Source organism: Microcaecilia unicolor, chromosome 1 (assembly GCF_901765095.1).
Source record: "Microcaecilia unicolor chromosome 1, aMicUni1.1, whole genome shotgun sequence".
NCBI classification, from domain to species: domain Eukaryota; kingdom Metazoa; phylum Chordata; class Amphibia; order Gymnophiona; family Siphonopidae; genus Microcaecilia; species Microcaecilia unicolor.
Window position 1 is genome coordinate 733,169,745 of NC_044031.1, and position 23,722 is coordinate 733,193,466.

The window sequence follows — 23,722 nt, forward strand, 5'->3', positions numbered from 1 at the left end:
ATGTGATCACAAGTGACTGGTAAAACTGTGCCTGAAACCTGGGATTAGACCTTTTCATCACCCTACTCTAACCACATGTGCTGGTGGCATGGCACTATTGTGGATAAGGGACCACATCTTCAAGGGATGAGAATTTATTTATGCTTTCCTCTACTGGCTCTCCCAGTGTGGTTCCAAAATGGTTCACAGTCTAAAGCAAGGAAACCTTCCACTGAAGATTCCTTTCCCACTATTGTTCTCAGCATTCAGCCACTGTTTTGTCTGTATCTGACATCTTATACTGTTGAGGCATGTTCCACAAATCAGGAGGAGCTATTCCCCCTCATCACTTGTCTTAGCGGTTGATCTTTAGCTCTACCCTTGTTCTCCTTTTATGTCATCTCTAGCATGAGACTAGGGGGGTTGAGAATGGGGCAGTGGGCAAGGGGCACGTCTTGGTGATACTGCCAGTTGGGCTGCACTGCAGAACTGTTATTGTTGCTGTCTTGGAGGGGAAAAGCTATAAGATTCTTTTTTTTTACTAGTTGCCACACCTGAATGCTTGTGCTCAGCCTCCTTGACATCTCTCATGCAAACCCTGTCCCCTGCATTTGATTCTATCACAGAACACCTGAGCATGGCAGACACATGACAGTGAATGACAGCAGTTGTTAGAGGTGACATGCCCTCCATTAGGCTAGCAGGGATGGTCTCTTCTCTGTGTGTGTTATGGTCTTTGTATGCTTTGTAATGTGTTATAAATATTTAGTAACGGCAGTAGTTCCAGAGCCAAGAAGGAGGGCAGAAAGTAAACTTGTAATGGACGTTTTCCATCTAATTTTTACCCCTGCCCATCCTCGCCTTTCGCACACTGTGTTTAAGTACAGCTTTGCATACCTAAACACACCCCTGATGTGTTGGGCTGTCTGTTGAGGAGTGAACTGTTTTAGTTTTCCATATTCTGCAGCTAATATGCTAGTGCGGGTCCCTGGAAGAGGAGAGATGTGCAGGCTCAGGAGGGATCTGTTGCACCACCAGCTCCATTTTACTGACACATATTTCCTTTTCTCAGGGTGGATAAAGACCTTTGATAAGTATTACTATGATCAGACCCAGCACATTCTGAACAACATGGTGGTTAAGCTGCAGGAAGACCCGAGGAGGAGGTTTATCTGGTCAGAGATATCCTTTTTCTCCAAGTGGTGGGATAATATCAATTCGCAGAAGCGAGCTGCAGTTCGCAGGTGTGTCTGTTGCTTGTCCCCGTGGGATGCACACACGGTTCATACTCACATGTTCTCTTTATTCTGTTTAATCAGGTGATCACATGCTGTATTGCTCAGACTACTGTTTACCGTTCATTCAACAGAATTCCAAGGAACATATATGCATCTGTGGATGTCCTGGCAATAAACTTATGGTCGGGTGTAGAAGCTTCCATAGTAACAAGGGGAGATGAACTATCGAAGTATTTTACCTGGTTCCACTTTAGTAACCAGACATGGAGGTTTTCCACCCAGACCTCGGGCACACCTAGCCAGTCGGGGTTTTCAGGATCCAAGTTTTGAGTATACCTCATTAGCACCCATTAGTTCACCATCTTTAGGTAGCCACTGAGATATTGATTTGATTTTGGTTTCACTACATGTATCTATGCAGGTGATGTTCAGGTTATTGTCTCCATGACAAAGGATGGAGACAATGTTTTTTCAAGGAGAGGTTTTTTTGTTTTTATTACTGGTTGGCTGTTGGAAGGTAAATTTACGAGCAGAAAACTAGATTTTGTGGATTTTGGATAGAGAGGTGGACCTTGTTCCAGTATGTGTGCATTTTCAAGTAGTTTAGTCTGCATTGATCATTAAGGACTTAAAGGTTATCCAGCGAGGCCTAGATTGTCTGTGGCTCAGAATACGCATTTTAAGATAGTTGTGTATAATTTGCATCTGTTCTTGGAAGATCAGGCTTTTAAATCTTTAATGCCTACCTTGTTATTGGCTGTATATTAAACTGCCAATGTCTTTGAAGAAATGTCAGGTGGAGAAGAATAAGACAACCAGGGTAAGTTTTTGCCTTCCAAGGTTGTCATCAATTGTGCCATTGTTCTCTGAATTGTATTGAAGATTGTGTGAAACTTAATATTGTAATGTTGGCTTTTAAGGTGCTACAGCAAAAAGGTCCTTTGTATCTGAGGTTCAAATTGAAGTATATCAGGCTGCTCGATCTCTTCAGTCCAGCTAGGTAGGGTTACTTTGGGGCTCATTTCGAAGACTTACAAAGTTCCATAGTAACCTATGGAGCTTTGTAAGTCTAAGTGCTTTGAAAATACGCCTCTTTGTGTCAGTACAGAAGGCTAAGGGAGTTTGGATAAGGGTTGGAACTTTCTCATTGCTGTTCCTATGTTGCAGAATAATTTACCCTGGTATATTTGTCTTGAAATCAGTTATTTGGGGTTTTGGAATAAGTAAAGAATTTGCATTTCCTTTGGGCTTTATGTATTTGTAATATATTTTTTTAATGATACTGTGGGAGAGTGGGGAGTTAGGGTATTTGAGATGAGTGCTCTTGACTGTATTAGTATTGTTTTGTTTATATTATGTGTATTACTTTTGGCCAACATATAAATGTTTTAAATAAATAAACGGGGCAATTTCTAGTTTGCTGAAGTGCAAAGGCCATAGGTACTTTGTATCCGTGTTTCAAAGGGTATTGGAGGCTTGCAGAGCTTGTACCTACCTTTTCTGTGGGCAGATTGGATTTTCAGATCTAGATTCAGTGGTTTCTAACACTACCCAAACAGTCACACATCCCTGGAAATGCTGCCTCTTGGTCTGTCTAACAGCATGCACACTGTAGAACTCTGTGTAATTTTAGCTGGATTAAGTAAGGGCAGTTTTCAGCCAGCCAGTTTACCTAGAGAAATGACTTTTGAAAACATTTCTCTCAGTGACTTGTTCAAGGTAACACAATGCTTTGCTTATTTCTTAAACTGCTAGTTCCTAGCTCCTCCTTACTCCCTTTCCTATATAATAATTCTCACCTCCAACATTCTATGCGTTTTGCTGCCTTTGTTCGTGACTTCTTCGGAGTTGATCTGATAGGCTCCGAAGCACAGGCTGACGTCACAGCGAAAAAAGGCGCCCATTGGTCACGGTGACAATGGACGAGCAAGGGAAGAAGATGAGCACCGTCAGCAGCAGCGAGCAGGGTGAAGTAGACGCGGATCATGGCGCCGCCGGGGATGGCGATGGGAAAGAGCAGGGCGGGCGGCAGCAGCCAGGCCGCAGTGATCAGGAGCTGCACCCGCCGCCGGCTCATCAGGCGCCCGTAGCGCAGCGGGAAGAACACTCGAAGGGAGGGAGGGGACAACTTTGAAACTCGGAGGGAGGGAGGGGACAACCCTGAAACTCTGAGGGAGGGAGGGGACGACCCTGGGAGTGGGAGGGGGCCCCCTGGCACACACTCATTATCACACACACACACTCTCTCTCTCACAGACACACTCGCACCCAGTCTCACTCTCTCTGTAACACACACACACTTGCACATTTTTTTTCCGCACATTCACCCTCTCTCTCTCTGAGTCACTTTCACACACACTCTCTCAAACATACACACTCCGAGGAAAACCTTGCTAGCGCCCGTTTCATTTGTGTCAGAAACGGGCCTTTTTTACTAGTATATTAATAATCTGCATATTTTTACAGTCTGCATGACAACTGTATTTTCCGATTGTTCAGTTGCATTTAAAATAGCGTTGTAGACAGTATGTCCTAATCTGTTGCTTTATTAAAACTATTTAAATAGTGCCTAGTGTTGCTGTAGAGGTAATTGCTTTGCCCATGTACCTTGTTAGGTAAGTCCAGGTACTGTTTGGTTCTCTTTCATGTGCTAGGTATGTTTTTGGATATGCCTTTTTAGTGATCCTTTTTCCTGTATGTGATTTATAAAGGTTAGTTGGGAATGGTCAACTGGAGATGGCAACCGGTGGCTGGGTGATGCCTGACGAAGCCAACTCTCACTATTTTGCTATGATTGATCAGCTGATTGAAGGACATCAGTGGCTAGAGAAGAACATTGGTAAGAAAGTTAACTTCTGGCTGTTCCTGTGTGTTAATACCTGAAGTTACTATTGAGGAAACTACACTTCTCCTTTCTTCCTCAAAATGTACCACCTGTTCCTCTGATCCCATTCCCACCACCTTCTTAATGCCATCTCTCCTGCTCTTATTCCTTTTATCTGTCACATTCTCAACCTCTCACTTTCCACTGCGACTGTCCCTGCTGCCTTTAAACATGCTGTGGTCACACCTCTCCTTAAGAAGCCTTCACTCGACCCTACTTGTCCCTCTAATTACCGACCCATCTCCCTCCTTCCTTTTCTCTCCAAATTACTTGAGCGTGCTGTTCACCGCCGCTGCCTTGATTTTCTCTCCTCACATGCTATTCTTGACCCACTACAATCTGGTTTTCACCCTCTCCACTCAACCGAAACTGCGCTTACTAAAGTCCCCAATGACCTATTACTGGCTAAATATTCCTGGTCAATATTCCATCCTCATTCTTCTTGATCTTTCCGCTGCTTTTGACACTGTCGATCACAGCATACTTCTCGATACCCTGTCCTCACTTGGATTCCAGGGCTCTGTCCTTTCCTGGTTCTCTTCCTACCTCTCCCTCCGCACCTTTAGTGTTCACTCTGGTGGATCCTCTTCTACTTCTATCCCTCTGCCTGTCGGCGTACCTCAGGGTTCTGTTCTTGGTCCCCTCCTCTTTTCTATCTACACTTCTTCCCTTGGTTCATTAATCTCATCCCATGGCTTTTCCTACCATCTCTATGCTGATGACTCCCAAATCTACCTTTCTACCCCTGATATCTCACCTTGCATCCAAACCAAAGTTTCAGCGTGCTTGTCTGACATTGCTGTCTGGATGTCTCAACGCCACCTGAAATTAAATATGACCAAAACCAAGCTTCTCATTTCCCCCCCCCCAAACCAACCTCCCCGCTCCCCCCGTTTTCTATTTCTGTTGATGGCTCTCTCATTCTCCTTGTCTCCTCAGCTCGAAACCTTGGGGTCATCTTTGACTCTTCTCTCTCCTTCTCTGCTCACATCCAGCAGACCGCCAAGACCTGTCGTTTCTTTCTTTACAACATCTGTAAAATCCGCCCCTTTCTTTCCGAGCACTGTACCAAAACCCTCATCCACACCCTTGTCACCTCTCGTTTAGACTACTGCAATCTGCTTCTTGCTGGCCTCCCACTTAGTCACCTCTCCCCTCTCCAATCGGTTCAAAACTCTGCTGCCCGTCTCGTCTTCCGCCAGGGTCGCTTTACTCATACTACCCCTCTCCTCAAGACCCTTCACTGGCTCCCTATCTGTTTTCGCATCCTGTTCAAACTTCTTCTACTAACCTATAAATGTACTCACTCTGCTGCTCCCCAGTATCTCTCCACACTCGTCCTTCCCTACACCCCTTCCCGTGCACTCCGCTCCATGGATAAATCCTTCTTATCTGTTCCCTTCTCCACTACTGCCAACTCCAGACTTCGCGCCTTCTGTCTCGCTGCACCCTACGCGTGGAATAAACTTCCTGAGCCCCTACGTCTTGTCACCTTTAAATCTAGACTGAAAGCCCACCTCTTTAACATTGCTTTTGACTCGTAACCACTTGTAACCACTCGCCTCCACCTACCCTCCTCTCTTCCTTCCCGTTCACATTAATTGATTTGATTTGCTTACTTTATTTATTCTTTGTCTATTAGATTGTAAGCTCTTTGAGCAGGGACTGTCTTTCTTCTATGTTTGTGCAGCGCTGCGTACGCCTTGTAGCGCTATAGAAATGCTAAATAGTAGTAGTAGTAGTGGTAATTGCACATTAGCTTCATAAAGTAGATTAGAAGTCAAGTTCAACAGAGAAGTACTAGGTGAAATCCTTTTTATTTGCGGAGTAGCCTAATGGTTAGTACAGTGGGTTAAGAACCTGAGAAACCAGTTTTGATTCCCACTGCAGCTCCTTGTGATCTTGGGCAAATCACTTAACCTTCCATTGCCCCAGGTACAAAAAACTACTAGGGATAGTGAAAGTACCTGTATATAATGTACGTAAACTGCTTTGATTGTATCACAGAAAGGCGATTTATCAAATCCATAACCAAATAAAATGTATTGAAGAATAGATTTTGAGAGCTGTGCCTCCACCACAGACTAGTCCCTGTATGCGATTACTGAGAGACACCAGTGCTACCTTCTGTATGACACTCCCCATCTTTCCTATCTGAAATTATAGTTCTAGCCCTCGCCCCTTGTGATGAAACTGGGTTTTTAAGCCTGTAAACTATGGGGCTCATTTTCAAAGCACTTAGCCTTCCAAAGTTCCATAGAAACAACCAGGGAATAACCTGAGAGAGGGAAACTCACCCAGAGGCAAGTGAGACCAGTCGGTGGGAGGCGGGTGCTAGTATAGAGCACAAGCAGCAGGTGCAGGCAGATCTCAGCTGTACTGGGGACAGACCCTCCAGGTGGCCTCAGGGTTAGCCCCAGGTGGGTGGCTAGGCGTTTCATCACAGACCTTCTTTCTTTCTTTCTTTCTTTCTTTCTTTGGTGGCAGCGTCTGAAAATAACAAGAAGCAGCATAAGGAGTGTCAAAGCAAATGCAAGGCGCAGATAAAGAAGATAAGAGGGATTACGAAAAAATGATAGCATTAGAGGCAAAAAAACATAGTAAAAAAATTTTTCAGTATATTAAAAGCAGGAAGCCGGCAAAAGAATCGGTTGGGCCGCTGGATGACCAAGGGGTAAAAGGGGCGATCAAGGAAGACAAAGATGTAGCGGAGAGACTGAATGAATTCTTTGCTTCACCGAGGAAGATTTGGGTGGGATACCGGTGTCGGAAATGGTATTTCAAGCGGACGAGTCGGAGAAACTTACTGACTTCACGGTAAACCTGGAGGACGTAATGGGGCAGTTCAGCAAACTGAAGAGTAGCAAATCTCCTGGACCGAATGGTATTCATCCCAGAGTACTGATAGAACTGAAAAATGAGCTTGCGGAGCTACTGCTAGTGATATGCAACTTATCCTTAAAATCGAGCATGGTACCGGAAGATTGGAGGGTGGCCAATGTAACGCCGATTTTTTTAAAAGGCTCCAGGGGAGATCCGGGAAATTATAGACCGGTGAGTCTGACGTCAGTGCCGGGGAAAATGGTAGAGGCTATTATTAATAACAAAATTACAGAGCACATCCGAGGACATGGATTACTGAGACCAAGTCAGCACGGCTTTTGTGTGGGGAAATCTTGCCTGACCAATTTACTTCAATTCTTTGAAGGAGTAAACAAACATGTGGACAAAGGGGAACCGGTTGATATTGTGTATCTGGATTTTCAAAAGGCGTTTGACAAGGTACCTCATGAAAGGCTACAGAGGAAATTGGAGGGTCATGGGATAGGAGGAAATGTCCTATTGTGGATTAAAAACTGGTTGAAGGATAGGAAACAGAGAGTGGGGTTAAATGGTCAGTATTCACAATGGAGAAGGGTAGTTAGTGGGGTTCCTCAGGGGTCTGTGCTAGGACCGCTGGTTTTTAATATCTTTATAAATGATTTAGAGATAGGAGTAACTAGCTAGGTAATTAAATTTGCTGATGACACAAAGTTATTCAAAGTTGTTAAATCGCGACAGGATTGTGAAAAATTACAAGAGGACCTTACGAGACTGGGCGGCTAAATGGCAGATGACGTTTAATGTGAGCAAGTGCAAGGTGATGCATGTGGGAAAAAGGAACCCGAATTATAGCTACGTCATGCAAGTTTCTACGTTAGGAGTTATGGACCAAGAAAGGGATCTGGGTGTCGTCGTCGATAATACGCTGAAACCTTCTGCTCAGTGTGCTGCTGCGACTAGGAAAGCGAATAGAATATTGGATATTATTAGGAAAGGTATGGAAAACAGGTGTGAGGATGTTATAATGCCGTTGTATCGCTCCATGGTGCGACCGCACCTTGAGTATTGTGTTCAATTCTGGTCGCTGCATCTCAAGAAAGATATAGTAGAATTGGAAAAGGTGCAGCGAAGGGCGACTAAAATGATAGCGGGGATGGGACGACTTCCCTATGAAGAAAGATTAAGGAGGCTAGGGCTATTCAGCTTGGAGAAGAGACGGCTGAGGGGAGACATGATAGAGGTATTTAAAATAATGAGTGGAGTGGAACAGGTGGATGTGAAGCGTCTGTTCACGCTTTCCAAAAATACTAGGACTAGGGGGCATGCGATGAAACTACAGTGTAGTAAATTTAAAACAAATCGGAGAAAATTTTTCTTCACCCAACATGTAATTAAACTCTGGAATTCGTTGCCGGAGAAAGTGGTGAAGGCGGTTAGCTTAGCAGAGTTTAAAAAGGGGTTGGGCGGTTTCCTAAAGGACAAGTCCATAAACCGCTACTAAATGGACTTGGGAAACATCCACAATTCCTGGAATAACATGTATAGAATGTTTGTACGTTTGGGAAGCTTGCCAGGTGCCCTTGGCCTGGATTGGCCGCTGTCGTGGACAGGATGCTGGGCTCGATGGACCCTTGGTCTTTTCCCAGTATGGCTTTACTTATGTACTGGGATTGTCACCCTCAGTGTGTGGCATGAGGGTCACCATCCACTGAGTGGTTCAGTGTGTTTTTTTTTTCTAAATCTGTAACTTCCAGACACGGAGCACAGTGAAAGAGTGCAGCAATAATAGAGTCCCTTCCCTATTCAGTTTTTTTTGGTAGGAGACGAGCAGTGAGCTGACAGCGACTGACAGCGGTCGTCAGACACCGGATATGCCTGTCCTAACACCAGAGCGACCGGATGACCTCAGTGAGGAGGAGCTGCAAGACCTTCCTGGGGAGAGACTTGACTCCTTGTGGGCAGAGGCCCGTGAATTGGCAGGGCAGGATGCCACACCAGCTGAAATCCGGCAGATCTACATGGCAGAGCAACAGCGGTGAGAGGAATGAGAAGAGCGACAGCGGCGTGAACAGCGTAAATTCCACCTGCAGAAAATGAAGTTGGAGATGAAAATGGCTCGTATCCAAAGCTCCAGCCTAAATACTGAGTTAAGCAAAAAGATACCAGTTTCCAAGTTGGAGCCTAAATTATGGGGTTCTCCAGGGATTACCACTCTCGCCTGTACTGTTATGAGTTCCGTGGGGTTTGTGTAACAATCTTCTTTATTTTTCTATCTGTTCATATGCAGATGATATTTTTATTTTGGTTCCTTTATTTCCGGAAGTTGATAGAGATTCTTTAACTTGTCTCGAAAAGACACATAATTGGGCCTCATAGAATTTCTTGAAAATAAATGCTGCTAAAACTAAGTTATATTTTAGTAACTGTCTGGAAAATGTTCCTCAGGGCTTAAAACTTAAGACAGGCGAGTGTTTAACATTTAAGGTGGTTTGGGGGTTTATTCTTGATTCAACTTTAATGGAACATCAAATTAAAAGTTTAAGTAGAAGGACTTTTTTTGGAAATTGAGACAACTTAGAGCAGTTAGAGCTTACTTTTTTCCTGAACAATTTAGAACGTTGGTGCAGGCAATTATAACACCACAATTGGATTACTGTAGTTCTTTATATTTAGGTATTTATCATTCTTGGTCTCGATTGCAACTTATGCAAAATTGTTCAGCTACATTAATCTATAGCTGCAAGAAGCATGATCATGCATATCCATTATTTAGAGAGCTCCGTTGGTTGCCAGTTACGGCAAGAGTAGATTTTAAAGTGGCATGCTTAATGTTTAAGATTGTTTATGGTTGCTGCCCACTAGATCGTGTAGAATTGTTAAATTATCTGACTGCTCGCTCAACTACTCGATCATAGTACTTATTGAATTTGAATTTTCCGAACAACCTATACAGGGCAGCAATGAGAAAAGTGTTTTAAATTTCTTCTTAAGCCATCTTATCAGTAGTGCCTTGATTGAAAATGGACACAAAATGCTATACCGATGGTAGTATATTCTCTGCAGCGTATCTTTAAAACTGGCCCAGGATTTTGTTGGCATAACTGTGGAAAGTTAGAGGATATGTACCATATTAGTGGTCCTGTCCCCGCATTCAACCATACTGGCAGTCTGTCCATTCATTTGTGCTATAAATTAGAGGGGCTTCTATCCCTTGAAAGGAGAACATTGTTTGCTCTGTCATAGACCCATTGGAATACAACCTTCACAACATAGTCTGGTGATTCATCTATTTACTGCAGCTCGTCTGGCACTGGCAGCAGCATGGAAGAGTCCTCAGATCCCACCTCTTATCTGTGTAAAATGGATTATTTGTGTTTGACGTCTGAACTGACAGCAATTAAGAATGGACAACTCACTAAGTTTCACAAAGTCTGGGATTCTTATTGAACCTGGAAATCTAACCCACAGAGTTTGGAGTGATTGACCTCCACGTTGGTTTTCTGTTTTCCATTTTTTGTGATTGTACTGAACATTTATGGTTATATACTGTGACCTCACTAGGGAGTGGATTGGGGGACTTGTTTATCACTGTTGTGGTTCATTCATATGCCAATCTTTAATAAAAAGGTTTTTTGTTTTTTAGGGGGGGGGGGGAAAGAAAATTGGACAGACACATTAGTGCTGGACAAACAAGCAGTGTGGTGAAATAGTGAGTTTTCCAGCATGTGAATTATAAGAATATTACATGAAGTATATTTCTCTAGTTTGGCCAGCAAGTGTTGCATGTTTTATGTTTAAAGCTGTTACGGAGAAATGACTGTTCCTTCTTTAGTTTAACACAAAGAGAAAGTAATCTGCAGTGATGTGGCCAGGTACATAAGTACATAAGTAGTGCCATACTGGGAAAGACCAAAGGTCCATCTAGCCCAGCATCCTGTCACCGACAGTGGCCAATCCAGGTCAAGGGCACCTGGCACGCTCCCCAAACGTAAAAACATTCCAGACAAGTTATACCTAAAAATGCGGAATTTTTCCAAGTCCATTTAATAGCGGTCTATGGACTTGTCCTTTAGGAATCTATCTAACCCCTTTTTAAACTCCGTCAAGCTAACCGCCCGTACCACGTTCTCCGGCAACGAATTCCAGAGTCTAATTACACGTTGGGTGAAGAAAAATTTTCTCCGATTCGTTTTAAATTTACCACACTGTAGCTTCAACTCATGCCCTCTAGTCCTAGTATTTTTGGATAGCGTGAACAGTCGCTTCACATCCACCTGATCCATTCCACTCATTATTTTATACACTTCTATCATATCTCCCCTCAGTACTTAAAAAAAATGTTGTTCTGGGCTCTCATTGGCCCAGGAGCTCAAATTTAGTCTGGAAATGCTGGAATTTTTTCCAGTCTCAGTTTGGAAGTAGAGAGAGGCCTCTTTACTGAGACCCTGTGAGCAGTTGTATTCTATAACCCGTGAGCCGCTATGTTTCCTGTACTTCCCAAGCATTATCCAGGTAGTTACCTGTTATTTTCCATCTGTTTTTATAGTTCACTGTTCAATATTATTTATGACAATAAACCGTTTAGTTTACCTTTTAGACTGTGCTTGTCTGGACTGACTAAGAATCCTGGTAGTTTGTGTGTTGGGTCTGTGAGTGCTTTCTAAGAACTAGGGAACTACTGGGAGTGTGGCCCCAGTAACCTAGAAATCACCGGGGATAACTTGAGAGCAGGAGACCCGCCCAGAGGTGTTTGGGACCCAGTCGATGGGAGGAGAGTTCTAGTGTAGAGCACATGCCCAAGTGCAGGCAGACCTGAGCTGTGCTGGGGATAGACCCTCTAAGTGGCCGCATGGTTAGCCCCAGGCGAGTGGTATTGTGACCCCTAAAGCAGGCAGCTTGCTGCCAAAACACAGACTGTCGGGTCTGGTTACTGGTGTTTTGAATGAAGAACTTAAAAAAAAACCCACAAACTTGAATTTTCCTTCTGCTAGTCAGGTTTGTTTAAGCAACATCATGATAGACTATTTAGCTGAGTTGCTGTAAAATTATGAAATATCATTACTATTTCAATTCAAAGTGTAGGGATTTACACTCGTTTTTGACAAATAATTTTAAATGTATGAATGTCCGCTGGGACAGAACGAACAGACAGATGAAGAAATGTTTACAGAGATTAGGAAAGCTGGCAAATTGGGCAACAGTATAGTAGTGGTGATTTCAATTACCCCAAAATTGACTGGATAAATGTTACATCAGGGAGTGCTAGGGAGATAACATTTCTAAATGTAATAAACGACTGCTTCTTGGAGCAGCTGGTCGCTCTTATTTGAACCTTTTCTAATTCTGCTATATCTTTTTTTGAGATGTGGCAACCAGAACTAAATGCAATATTCAAGGTGCGAACGCACCATGGAGCGAGGCATTATGGTATTTTCAGTCTTATTCAACATCCCTTTCCTAATAATTCCTAACATCCTGTTTGCTTTTTTGGCCACCGCCACACACAGCAGAAGATTTCAGCGTATTATCTACAATGACACCCAGATCTTTTTCTTGAGTGCTGTACCCCAAGGTGGACCCTAGCATCAGGTAGCTATGATTCGGATTATTCTTTCTAATGTGTATCACCTTGCATTTGTCCACATTAAATTCCATCTGCCGGGGGGTCACGTGACGCTATGAGCGGGAGTGGGCGCTAGTTGGATCGCTCCTGCCTTCTCCTCAAACATCTAGGCAAAAAATCGCTGCAAACAAAGATTAACATCCTGCTAACTGAGAGCGAACAATAGCCGAACTCACAGTGAACGGATTGAGTGCAGAAGGTTACGGCAATGGCGACAAAAAACACAAGAAAAGAAAAAGAAAAAACTCGCCTAGTTGGAGACAAAATGGCGGCGCCGGTGAGCCCGGGAACGTCGGAGGTGGGGTCCGCCTGGGCCGCGGAAATTGTGGGAGAAGTTACACAAGCGCTAGAGGTAATATTAGATAAAAAACTGAGTTCCCTGGACAACAAGTTGGAATCCCTTAATAACAGTATAGCCCAAATACAAACGGATATGGCGCAATATCAACAGCGGGCCAGTGAAACGGAAGACCGAGTCACTGTACTAGAAGCAGAGATAAATCAACTGAAGAAAACAATTACCTCATACGACGACAAACTCGAAGACCTAGAAAATAGGTCGAGGAGGAACAACCTCCGAATTGTGGGACTAACTGAAGGGCAAGGAGATCGTGAACTCAGCAAATTTCTTGAAACGTGGTTCACAGCAGAACTGGAGTTACCTGAGATGTTGGGGCCGCTAAGAATCGAGCGTGCACATCGACTAGGGCCGAAGAACGTGGCGGAGGGAAGACCACGTGTAGTCATCTGCAAAATTCTCAATTTCAGTCACAAAAACGCCATACTGCAAGCCCTGCGCAACGGCAAAGAACTATACAGCGGGAACCGCAAAGTTCTTTGCTTTCAAGATTATTCATCGGCGGTGGCGGCGCAAAGAAAAAAGTTTTCATCGATATGCTCAGCGTTGGTGAATAAAAAGATTAAGTTTGCGCTATTATACCCTGCAAAGTTGAGAATCATTCATTCTTCGGGCACAAAGTTGTTTACCACTATGGAAGAAGCAAAACTATTTGTGCAACAGATGGAAGAGAGGCCGGAAACTTGAGAGCTAAGGATTGCACTGCTGAAAAAAAGACATTTTCTAACTGACTTCGCTAAATGCTTGAGAAAAAAGTATAAAGAAGAGACCTATAATTGAAATGAGAATTATAAACAGAGGATGTTGGGGCAGATGATACATAAAAGAGACTATCAATGGACACACTGAACAGCGACACAAATTGGATTTAAGGTGGACATAATGCACACTGAAACCATTAGAGGGCCAATTGAAACACAAACAGGATAACAGGAAAGGACGATTTAAGCATGAAAAGTGGCCAAGAATCTTGGATATTAGGAAGTATGTTATAATAGATATAGTATAAGGATATTAAGATATTACTTTTGTTGTTAGATATTTGATACTGCAGATAATGTAAGCTGCAAGGCCTGAAATCAGTTAAATTAGATTTGAAAGTATTACAATCTAGGTTTGAAAGAATCTGACAACACTAGATCTCATAAGACTAATACTACTCTTGATTAACAATTGTAGAGACTGGCAAATTTAAAAGTCAAATGAGATGGGGGACTGAATGATAAGAGGTATACATACTCACACAATCATAAAAATATGTTATAATAGATATAGTATAATAAGGTTAAGATACTACTGTTGTTGATAACAAGTTGACACTGCAGGTCATATAAGTCGTAGAGCCTGAAATCAGTTACATTAGATTTAAAAGTATAACAAGCTTAGTTTGAAAGAATCTGATAATCATAAGATTATTTATGGCTAATAATACTGCTTTTGCTTAATAATTGTAGAGAATGGCAAATCTAAATGTCAAATGTGTTGGGGGACTGAATGTTAAAGAGGTAATACTTACTCACACATACATGTATCATTAATGGAAGAACGAGCAGAAAAGGGACGGATACAAATAATGGGAGGAGGAGCGTTGAAAGTGACCTGCTTCCTACGGGAAGGAGAGGGCTAATGGGGGGGAATGGGGAGAGGGGGGAGGTTAGGGAACAGATAACTACAGGACAATGTAAGGGGGGGAAGGGAAGAGAGTAACTCAATGTAACCTACAGACGCAAATAAATATGAAAATGAGAACATGGGGTATGAACAGGAGTGGTTGGAGGCTGGGCTGGCTACTCTTGATAGTAAAAGGTAATCAGATGATGGAAAATCGCTATATGAATGATAACTACTTAAGGTAGCATCCTGGAATGTGGGGGGAATACATTCCCCCATCAAGAGATCAAAAATATTGCGCCATCTTAAACATATAAGAGCAGATATTGCAATGCTCCAAGAAACACATTTGTCAGCAGAGGAGCATGCCAAATTAGCCAAATGGTGGGTGGCGGATTGTGTGGCAGCTGCGGCAATGGGTCGAAAAGGGGGAGTAGCCATACTTTTTCGGAAAGGGCTAGCAATCAAGATACATAAAACTATTTCAGACCCAGAGGGTAGATTTGTGCTAAGCATAGTAACCATTAATAAAAAAACTATAATTTTGGGAAATGTCTATGCTCCTAATGTGTTAGATTTAAAATTCTATAAGAAATTGCTTTCCCAAATCACTCAATTGGAAAACTTGCCCTAGTGATGGGAGGAGATTTCAATATGACTTGGGACCCGAATATGGATAGATCGCATCCGCCTAAGGAGATAAGAAAAATAGATACTAGGGGTCTACCGGATTTATGTGAAATATTAGATTTAATAGATGTCTGGCGCACCTTGCATCCTATGGAGAAAGAATACACACACCAATCTAGAGCACATGGGTCAGCATCAAGAATTGATTACTTGCTGGTATCACGAACTATAATAACAGACATTACTGAGGTACACATAGATCCCTGTGTCATATCGGATCATTCAGTGGTCGGAATGACATGGAAGGGAGGAGAGGATGAAGACTTGCTAAAAAGCTGGACGTTTCCAACATACTTAATTAAAGATGCAAGATTGGGGAGCTTTACATGCTAAATGGGCAGAATTTAAGCATTTTAATGAAGGCTCAGTGGATGAGATCAGCACTTACTGGGAAGCAGCGAAAGCGGTGTTGCGGGGGGAAATAATTAGCTATGTCACGCACTATAAACGAATGAGAGACAGAGAAATAATGAGACTAGAACAACTTTTAGGTAAATTACACCGCCAATACGGTATGAACCCTAGTAATGATATCAGACAAGAGATTCTGACCATACAAGCAACTTTAAATGCCAAACTACATGAGAGAGAAGTGAAATCTCAGGCCTACTATCGCTTTCAACTTTACAAGCACGGGAATAAAGGGGGCAAATATTTAGCTCGACTTATAGCATCTAAGGTTAATTCCCGAAATATAACAACTATTAAACAAAAAAATGGGAAACTCATACGCTCTAATAAAGAAATTCGACAAGCTTTTCAAAATTTTTATCAAGAACTTTATAAGAGGGCAGATCAAGACGAGCTACAGGGGGAGTCTTACTTAGAGGGTGTTCACATTCCGAGGCTGCAAAGTAGAGACAGAAAGCGGCTAAATGCTAGGATTAGTGAAGACGAGGTAGGATGGGCAATCAACAAAGTAATCAGGCAAGGCATCAGGTCCAGACGGTTTTAAAGCAGAATTTTATAAGATGATGGGGGACTCGATTCTCCCTACCTTGACTGAAATGTTCAATGACTGGATAGAGAAGGGGGCCTTGTCTGATAATATGAATTTAGCTAGGATAGTAGTATTTCCTAAACCAAAACGAGATGAACAGTTGGTTACATCATATAGACCCATTTCCCTAATTAATCAAGAGGCAAAATTATTTGCAAAAATATTGGCCAAAAGATTAGGAGGGATATTGCCTCATCTAATTCATCCAGCACAAGTGGGTTTTGTCCAAGGGCGAACAAGTACAAAAAACTTGCGGAATATTTTGGCGTCATTGGAAGGACTAGGTCACTCCAAAGAACAAGCTGTGATGATCAGCTTCGACGCAGAAAAAGCATTCGACAGAGTGGAATGGCCCTTTCTATACTCGGTGCTACAGAAATATGGATTTAATGGCACCTTTGTGCAGGCAATTAGAGCACTATATCATAACCCAAGGGCACAAGTGCTGGTAAATGGAAATATATCGGGGGAAATTCAGATCACTAGGGGAACTAGACAAGGTTGTCCTTTGTCGCCTCTGTTATTTGCACTTCAATTAGACCCATTAATTAGAGACATACATGATTGTGCAGCGATAACAGGGGTACATATTAAAAATCAGGGAATTTAAGATAGCTGCATTTGCGGATGACTTGTTAATGATTATTACGAAGCCAAAAGATACTCTAGAGAATCTTTTACAAATTTTCAGAGAATATGGAGATTATTCGGGTTTCAAACTGAATATAGACAAGTCAGAAGCGCTTCAAATTAATGTGGACATACACGAGTTATGGGGGGGAGATTTCCCTTTGAAGCAGGCACATAAATCTTTTGTATATTTGGGTATACAGTTGCCGGCCAGACCAAAAGAGCTATATCATTTAAATGTTGAAAAATTACTGGAACAGACAGCACAGCAGTTGGCATCATGGGGCACGCTAACACTCTCGCTCATAGGGAGGATCAACCTTCTTAAAATGGTGATCTTACCGAGATGGTTATATATGTTGCAGATCTTACCAATAGCCCTGTTGCAGAAAGATATAAAGCGCTTATACCGAATGCTGCTCAGATTCTGTTGGGCTAAGAAAAAGCTAAAATACAACAAAAATACATGTTGGGAGGATGGAGACAGGGGGGTTTGGGAATTCCCAATCTTAAATATTATAATATGGCATGTTTATTGCGACTGGTGAGAGATAGATTATTTCATGCTTCCGACTATACACCTATAGAGATGGAAGATGCATTATTTAACCCATATCACTTTACTACCCTAATGCATTGCGGAGCGGGGAAACTCCTCCTAGAATTAGGCACAATATTTTACTTAAACCCATGAGAGAGGTATGGAAATTTATAGGCAAACTATTAGGCGGAGACTCGAGAATAACGGAGTTAATAAGTATTAGAGGGAATCCGGCCTTCCAACCAGGAATGGAGAACAAAATCTTTGATGACTGGGGAAAGATAAGTGTGGAAACCCTGGCAGACGTACTAGGAGAGAATGGGGATATTAAGCCACTGCCGCAGCTGCTTCATCAAGAGGAACCTGGATGGCAAGATACTTATGCGCACTATCAGCTTAAACATTACATACAAAATTTAAATAAAGAAGCACTTATAATTAGGTTAGGTAATAAAATTATTACCTTCTTTGAGGAAATTACAGAAAATGCCCCTTCTATATCGCAATTATATCAGAGACTATGGAGCCTAACTCCTGCGAAGGAGATGACTTTGTTGAAACAGAAATGGGAAAAAGATATGGGAAGGAACTTGCAATCCTGGGATATAATGGCACAAATCAAAAGTATTCCATGCCTGATAGGGGGGAAATGATTATAGGGAATGTGCATTTAGAATGATACACAGGGCATACTTTACACAGGTTCAATTGTATAAAGCAGGGGGTATAGAAACAGCTCTTTGTGTAAAATGTCATAATGCCGAGAACTCCATTTATCATGCGATGTGGAAATGTGTATTAATACAACGATATTGGAGACAAATAACTAACTATCTTACAGGTATGTTATGTAGTAGAGTAGATATGAATCCATTACATCTCATATTGGGATATGAAGGAGGTACAATCGAGTTTAAATGCAGATAAAGTATTGCTAAAGCGCAAATTATGTTTGATAGCAAGGAAATGTATTATGCAGCACTGGACTACACACAACCCGCCAAATTTCTGGCATTGGCGTAATCAGGTACATCAATTGTTGTTTGGAAGCAAAAGAGGCTAAAGGAAATGATAAAAGAAAAACGAGATTTCTTAAAATCTGGGGATGCTACTTGGAAAAAATGACGCAGAAAGGGCGAAGTCTGATTATTAATACCTTATGAGTGGACTTAGGCGATACTGGAAAGTATGGGGAATTTTATAGGTTACAGGGGGAACCATGAAGAATAAGAGGGCAGGGAGAGTGGGAAGGGGGAAAGGGAAATAGTAGGTATAAGGATGGAAGAATGCAACATTATACTATGGTGGGAACTAATAATGGATTTGTTGTACTAATATCGGATAATGAAGGTGGCACAATACTTGGTTATGTTAGATGTTGACAATAATGCATGTTCTGTTGAATTCATGGATAATACAAATTAATGAAACACACAGAGAAAGAAAAAAGAAACACACTATCCTTGTGTAAGATAATTATTGTTTATTATGCTGTTACAAGATAATGGAGGAACAAAAAAATACTTGTATTAGTTCTATAATGTCTATAAGATGTGGATATGTTGATTTCTTTCATAATAAAAAACAGTTGAAACATAAATTCCATCTGCCATTTGGATGCCAAGCCTTCCAATTTCCTAAGGTCTTCCTGCAATATTTCACAGTCCGCACATGTTTTAACAACCTTGAATAGTTTTGTATCATCTGCAGATTTGATCTCACTCGTCGTTCCGATTTCCATATCATTTATAAATATGTTAAATAGTACCGGTCCCAGTACAGATCCCTTTGGCACTCCAGTGTTCACCCTCCTCCATTGAGAAAAATTACCATTTAACCATATACTCTGTTTTCTGTCCAATAACCAATTCCTAATCCACACCAGAACCTTGCCTCCTATGCCATGACTCTTTTCTCAAGAGTTTCTCATGAGGAACTTTATCAAAAGCTTTCTGAAAATCTAGATATACTACATCAACCAGCTCACCTTTATCCACATGTTTATTCACGCCTTCAAGAAATTAATCAAATTGGTGAGGCAAGACTTCCCTCGTCTGAACCCATGCTGACTCTGTTTTATTAAACCATGTTTGTCTACATGGTCTTTATAATTCCACTATTTTGCTTGGCACCAACGTCAGGCTTACCGGGTTATAATTTCCCAGATCACCCCTAGAACCCTTTTAAAAATTGGCATCACATTGGCCACCCTCCAATCTTCAGGTACTACGGACAATTTTAATAACAGGTTACATATTACATAGTAACATAGTAGATGACGGCAGAAAAAGACCTGCACGGTCCATCTAGTCTGCCCACGATAAACTCATGTGTATACCTTACCTTGATTTGTACCTGTCTTTTTCAGGGCACAGACCATATAAGTCTGTGCAGCAGTATTTCCCGCCTCCCAACCACCAGTCCCGCCTCCCATCACCGGCTCCGGCACAGACCCCGTATAAGTCTGCCCTCCCCCATCCTAGCCTCTCACCACCAACCCCTCTTCCCCCCGCCAGCAGGTCAGCAATTTCATGCTTGAGTTCTTTGAGTACCCTTGGATGTATGCCATCCAGTCCAGGTGACTTACTACTCTTTAATTTGTCAATTTGGCTCAGTACATCTTCCAGGTTCACTGAGATTTCTTTCAGTTCCTCCGCATCATCACCCTTGAAAACCATTTCCAGTACAGGCAGATCTCTTACATCATCTTCCGTAAAGACAGAAGCAAAGAATTCATTCAGTTTCTCCTCTATGGTCTTGTCCATTCTGAGCACCCCTTTTGCTCCTTCATGATCTAACGGTCCCACGGATTCCCTTGCAGGCTTTCTGCTTCTGATGTACCTGAAAAAGTTGTTACTGATTAGAGGAAGTGACGTCATCGGAAGAGATGGCTGCTTGATCTGTAAGCTCCATCGTCTCTAGGGCAAAATCGAAGCATTCCTCGTGCTAAAAAGCGAAAAAATCACTTCTAATATAAAAAAAACTAAAGCTAAACTTATGGCAGCAAAGAAAAAGCTGGCAAAATTCAAGTTTACGTCCGAGTCATCGAGCGCTACAAAAGGAACCGGACTTCGTTCTCGAGGGGCCAAGATGGCGAACGCGGAAAGCGAATCGGATCAGGACCTGGAAGAGCAGTTTGAGAGCGAGGCAGAAATTAGTAAGAACGATTTCGCCAGATGGTTTACAGAATTAAAAACTGAAATGGTGACAACAAGACGTAGCATCCAAACGGCGGTAGCGGAATTGCGCGAAGAAATCAAAGAAATCGGAAACAGGCTGGCGGAAACGGAGGAAAAAACGGAGGCCATATCGCTGGAAGTGCGGGACCTCCGGGGCTCCATAAAAAATGAACAGCAAACAAGAGTGGATATGGAAGACAGGCTGGAAGATCTTGAAAATCGCACTAGAAGGTGCAACTTGAGATTCAGAGGCATTCCGGAGGAGGACCAGTATAAAGATGCCGAGAAAGTGGTTCAAGAAATCTGTGCTTCTCTACTTAATCAGGACTCCAATGCAGGAGAGGGCCGAGAGAATGCACCTGTGGAACTGGAAAGGGCGCACAGAAGCCTAGGTGCACCACGGAAAGGTTTGCCAAGAGATATAGTAGCCTGTTTTCTTAGGTTTCCAGTTAAAGAAAAAATTTGGAGAAAAGCGAGAGAACTGGGGGAGATAACTTGGAACACGGCTAAGATCCGGATTTATCAGGATCTGGCTAGACAAACGCTACAGCGCAGAAGAAACTTTAAGGACATTACGAGCTACTTACAAAAATCTGGATTACGCTATCGCTGGCTGTTTCCGTTTGGGCTGCAAGTATCGGTGGGGAGTACTACCCGGCGTCTTCAATCACCACAAGGAGCGTGGAAAGTCTTAAAGGAGATGGGATGTATAGATGTCCCCAGAGAGGAAGAAATCATGCAGCAATCCCAAGGCAGCCCAGGGAGAAAAGATCAGACGGGTTGGCAGATGGCTGTAGGGAGGAGGAATCGTCCTCCAGCACGAAATGCAAGAGATACAGTGGAGAGAGATGATGCCACCTGAAGATGATAAGGACTGAACAGGGACTTTGAACGCGTTTTCCACTGTAGTAAGTGGGAGTGAAGATGAAACAAGTTGAAAAGATATATATGTGATGTTGGGGTAAATGCATATATGAGTTTTAAATAGAAGGGAAGAGGTAAAGCAACATAAATAAGAGAGGGAATGCATATTTGATTAAGGGATCGGGCGGTCAAGCTCAGAAGATGACGTGCTTCCTTAAGGGGAATACTGGCACGAAAGAGTGGATGCCAGTTGACGGGGAGATTGGGGGGGGTGGGAGGGGGGGGGAACAGGGGAGGACTGAGTAATAGAGGAATACGTATTGGGTCATGGAATGTAAATGGGTTAAACAATCCGGGTAAGAGAAGTATAATTTTCAGAGAACTGCGCAGATTGAACTGTGATATAATAATGTTGCAGGAAACCCACATTAGGAAGAAAGATGAAGCACTTATTATGAACAAAGGGCTGGGGGAGGGGTATGCATTGGCTGATACTAGGGGAAATAAGACGGGAGGTTTAGTGATTTATGTGAAAGAACATTTGCAGTTTGTTAAAGAGGCTGTGTATAAAGATAGAGAAGGTCGCTGCTTTGCAGTCAGGGGGAAGGTCAACAATCGCAATATCACTTTAATAAACATGTATGCACCAAACAAGGGTCAAGGGAGATACTTTGATACCACTCGGGCAGAACTGATTCCCTTTGTAGAAGGAGTGGTAATGCTGGGGGGAGACTTCAACCATGCGGCGGGGAACATGGACCACTCCGACAAGACGGATGGGGAGAGGGGTATAATGGGCGCCAATTCTCAGACTGATGCGCGAATTAGACGTAATAGACATATGGCGTTTACAGCATCCGGGACAGCGCCAGTATTCACACTAGGGCTCATGTACAGGGAACATACGCCAGAAATAGTTGCAATTTGGGGTAGCCGGAACATATGGGGAGATATAAAGGAGGCAGAGATAGAGAGTATACATGCCTCTGATCATGCAGCAGTTTGGGTCACATTAGATGGGTTGAATAAGCAAAGATCAGGACAAATCTGGAGACTCAATGAAACTTTATTAGATGGAGAATTGGATTGCCAAGATATTAGGAACACTATTAAAGAGTACCTAGAACTAAATGATACGGGGAGGTAACAGATGGGACAATGTGGGATGCTTTAAAAGCAGTAGTGAGGGGGGTCGTAATTAAAAAGGGGGCTCACAAGAAGAAACAGAGAGCAGAGAGGGAGGTAGAAATACGGAGACAACTAGCGAGAACGGAAGCTATACATCAAAGAGAGGGGAAACTCCAATAATTAGTAGAACTTAAAAAATGGAGAGCGGAACTGCATATGATTCAGATGAAAACCATGGAATTCCATAGACAATTAATGCAGCAGAAATTTTTCGAGTTCAGCAATAAAGCTGGAAAAATCTTAGCTAGGGGTTTGAGTGATAGAAGAGTTAAGAATACGATCACTAAAATTAAGGGCCCAAAAGATGTGATTTACCATCAAGATGAGGAAATTAGGACACAATTTATGGACTTTTATAAAAAGCTATATAAAAGGGAATCAACAGAATCGGTAGAAAGCATCAGGGACTATATACAGGGACTTGGATTGCAAAAGATGTCGGTACAACAGAGAGATGAGATGGAAGCAGCAATAACATTGGAGGAAGTGTTGGGAGTTATCAGAGGCCTAAAGGGTGGGAAATCACCAGGGCTAGATGGATATACTGCTAAATATTATAAAATCTTCCAACAGGAACTGGGACCCCTCTTAGTGAGGCTGGGGAATGCTAGCTTTGAGGGGAAGGGATTCCCGACCAGCATGCAGGAGGCAGGAATATCGGTTTTGTTAAAACCTGGGAGAGATCCGACTTTATGTGGGTCGTTTAGACCGATATCCCTGTTGAATGTAGATGTTAAAATCCTGGCCAAAATAATGGCAAACCGGCTGAGTGGGATATTACCATCTCTCATACACGAGGACCAATCTGGCTTCATTAAACATAGGCAAGTGGCAGACAACATTAGAAGGACCCTTAACTTAATCTGGGGGGCACAAAAGAGGGGAGATTCTATGACTTTATTAACAATAGACGCCGAAAAGGCGTTTGATAGGGTCGAATGGAATTACCTATGGGAGGTAATGTTAGGAATGGGATTTGGCAACACTTTTGTAGGCTGGGTGAAAAAGCTATATGACCAACCAAAGGCAAGGATTAAAGTGAATGGGGGGTGGTCAGGCCCAGTGAACATACAAAGGGGGACCAGACAGGGGTGCCCCCTATCCCCGCTGTTAT

The 23,722-nt window shown here is 42.6% G+C and overlaps 1 protein-coding gene across 1 annotated transcript in view; it reads left to right on the forward strand.

The window, feature by feature from the left end:
• MAN2A2 (mannosidase alpha class 2A member 2) overlaps nucleotides 1-23,722 on the forward strand; it is a 137,610-nt gene that overhangs the window by 20,565 nt on the left and 93,323 nt on the right. Inside the window, 2 exon segments of the mRNA XM_030189654.1 lie at nucleotides 1,052-1,223; nucleotides 3,929-4,056. Coding sequence (XP_030045514.1) covers nucleotides 1,052-1,223; nucleotides 3,929-4,056 — 300 coding nt within the window.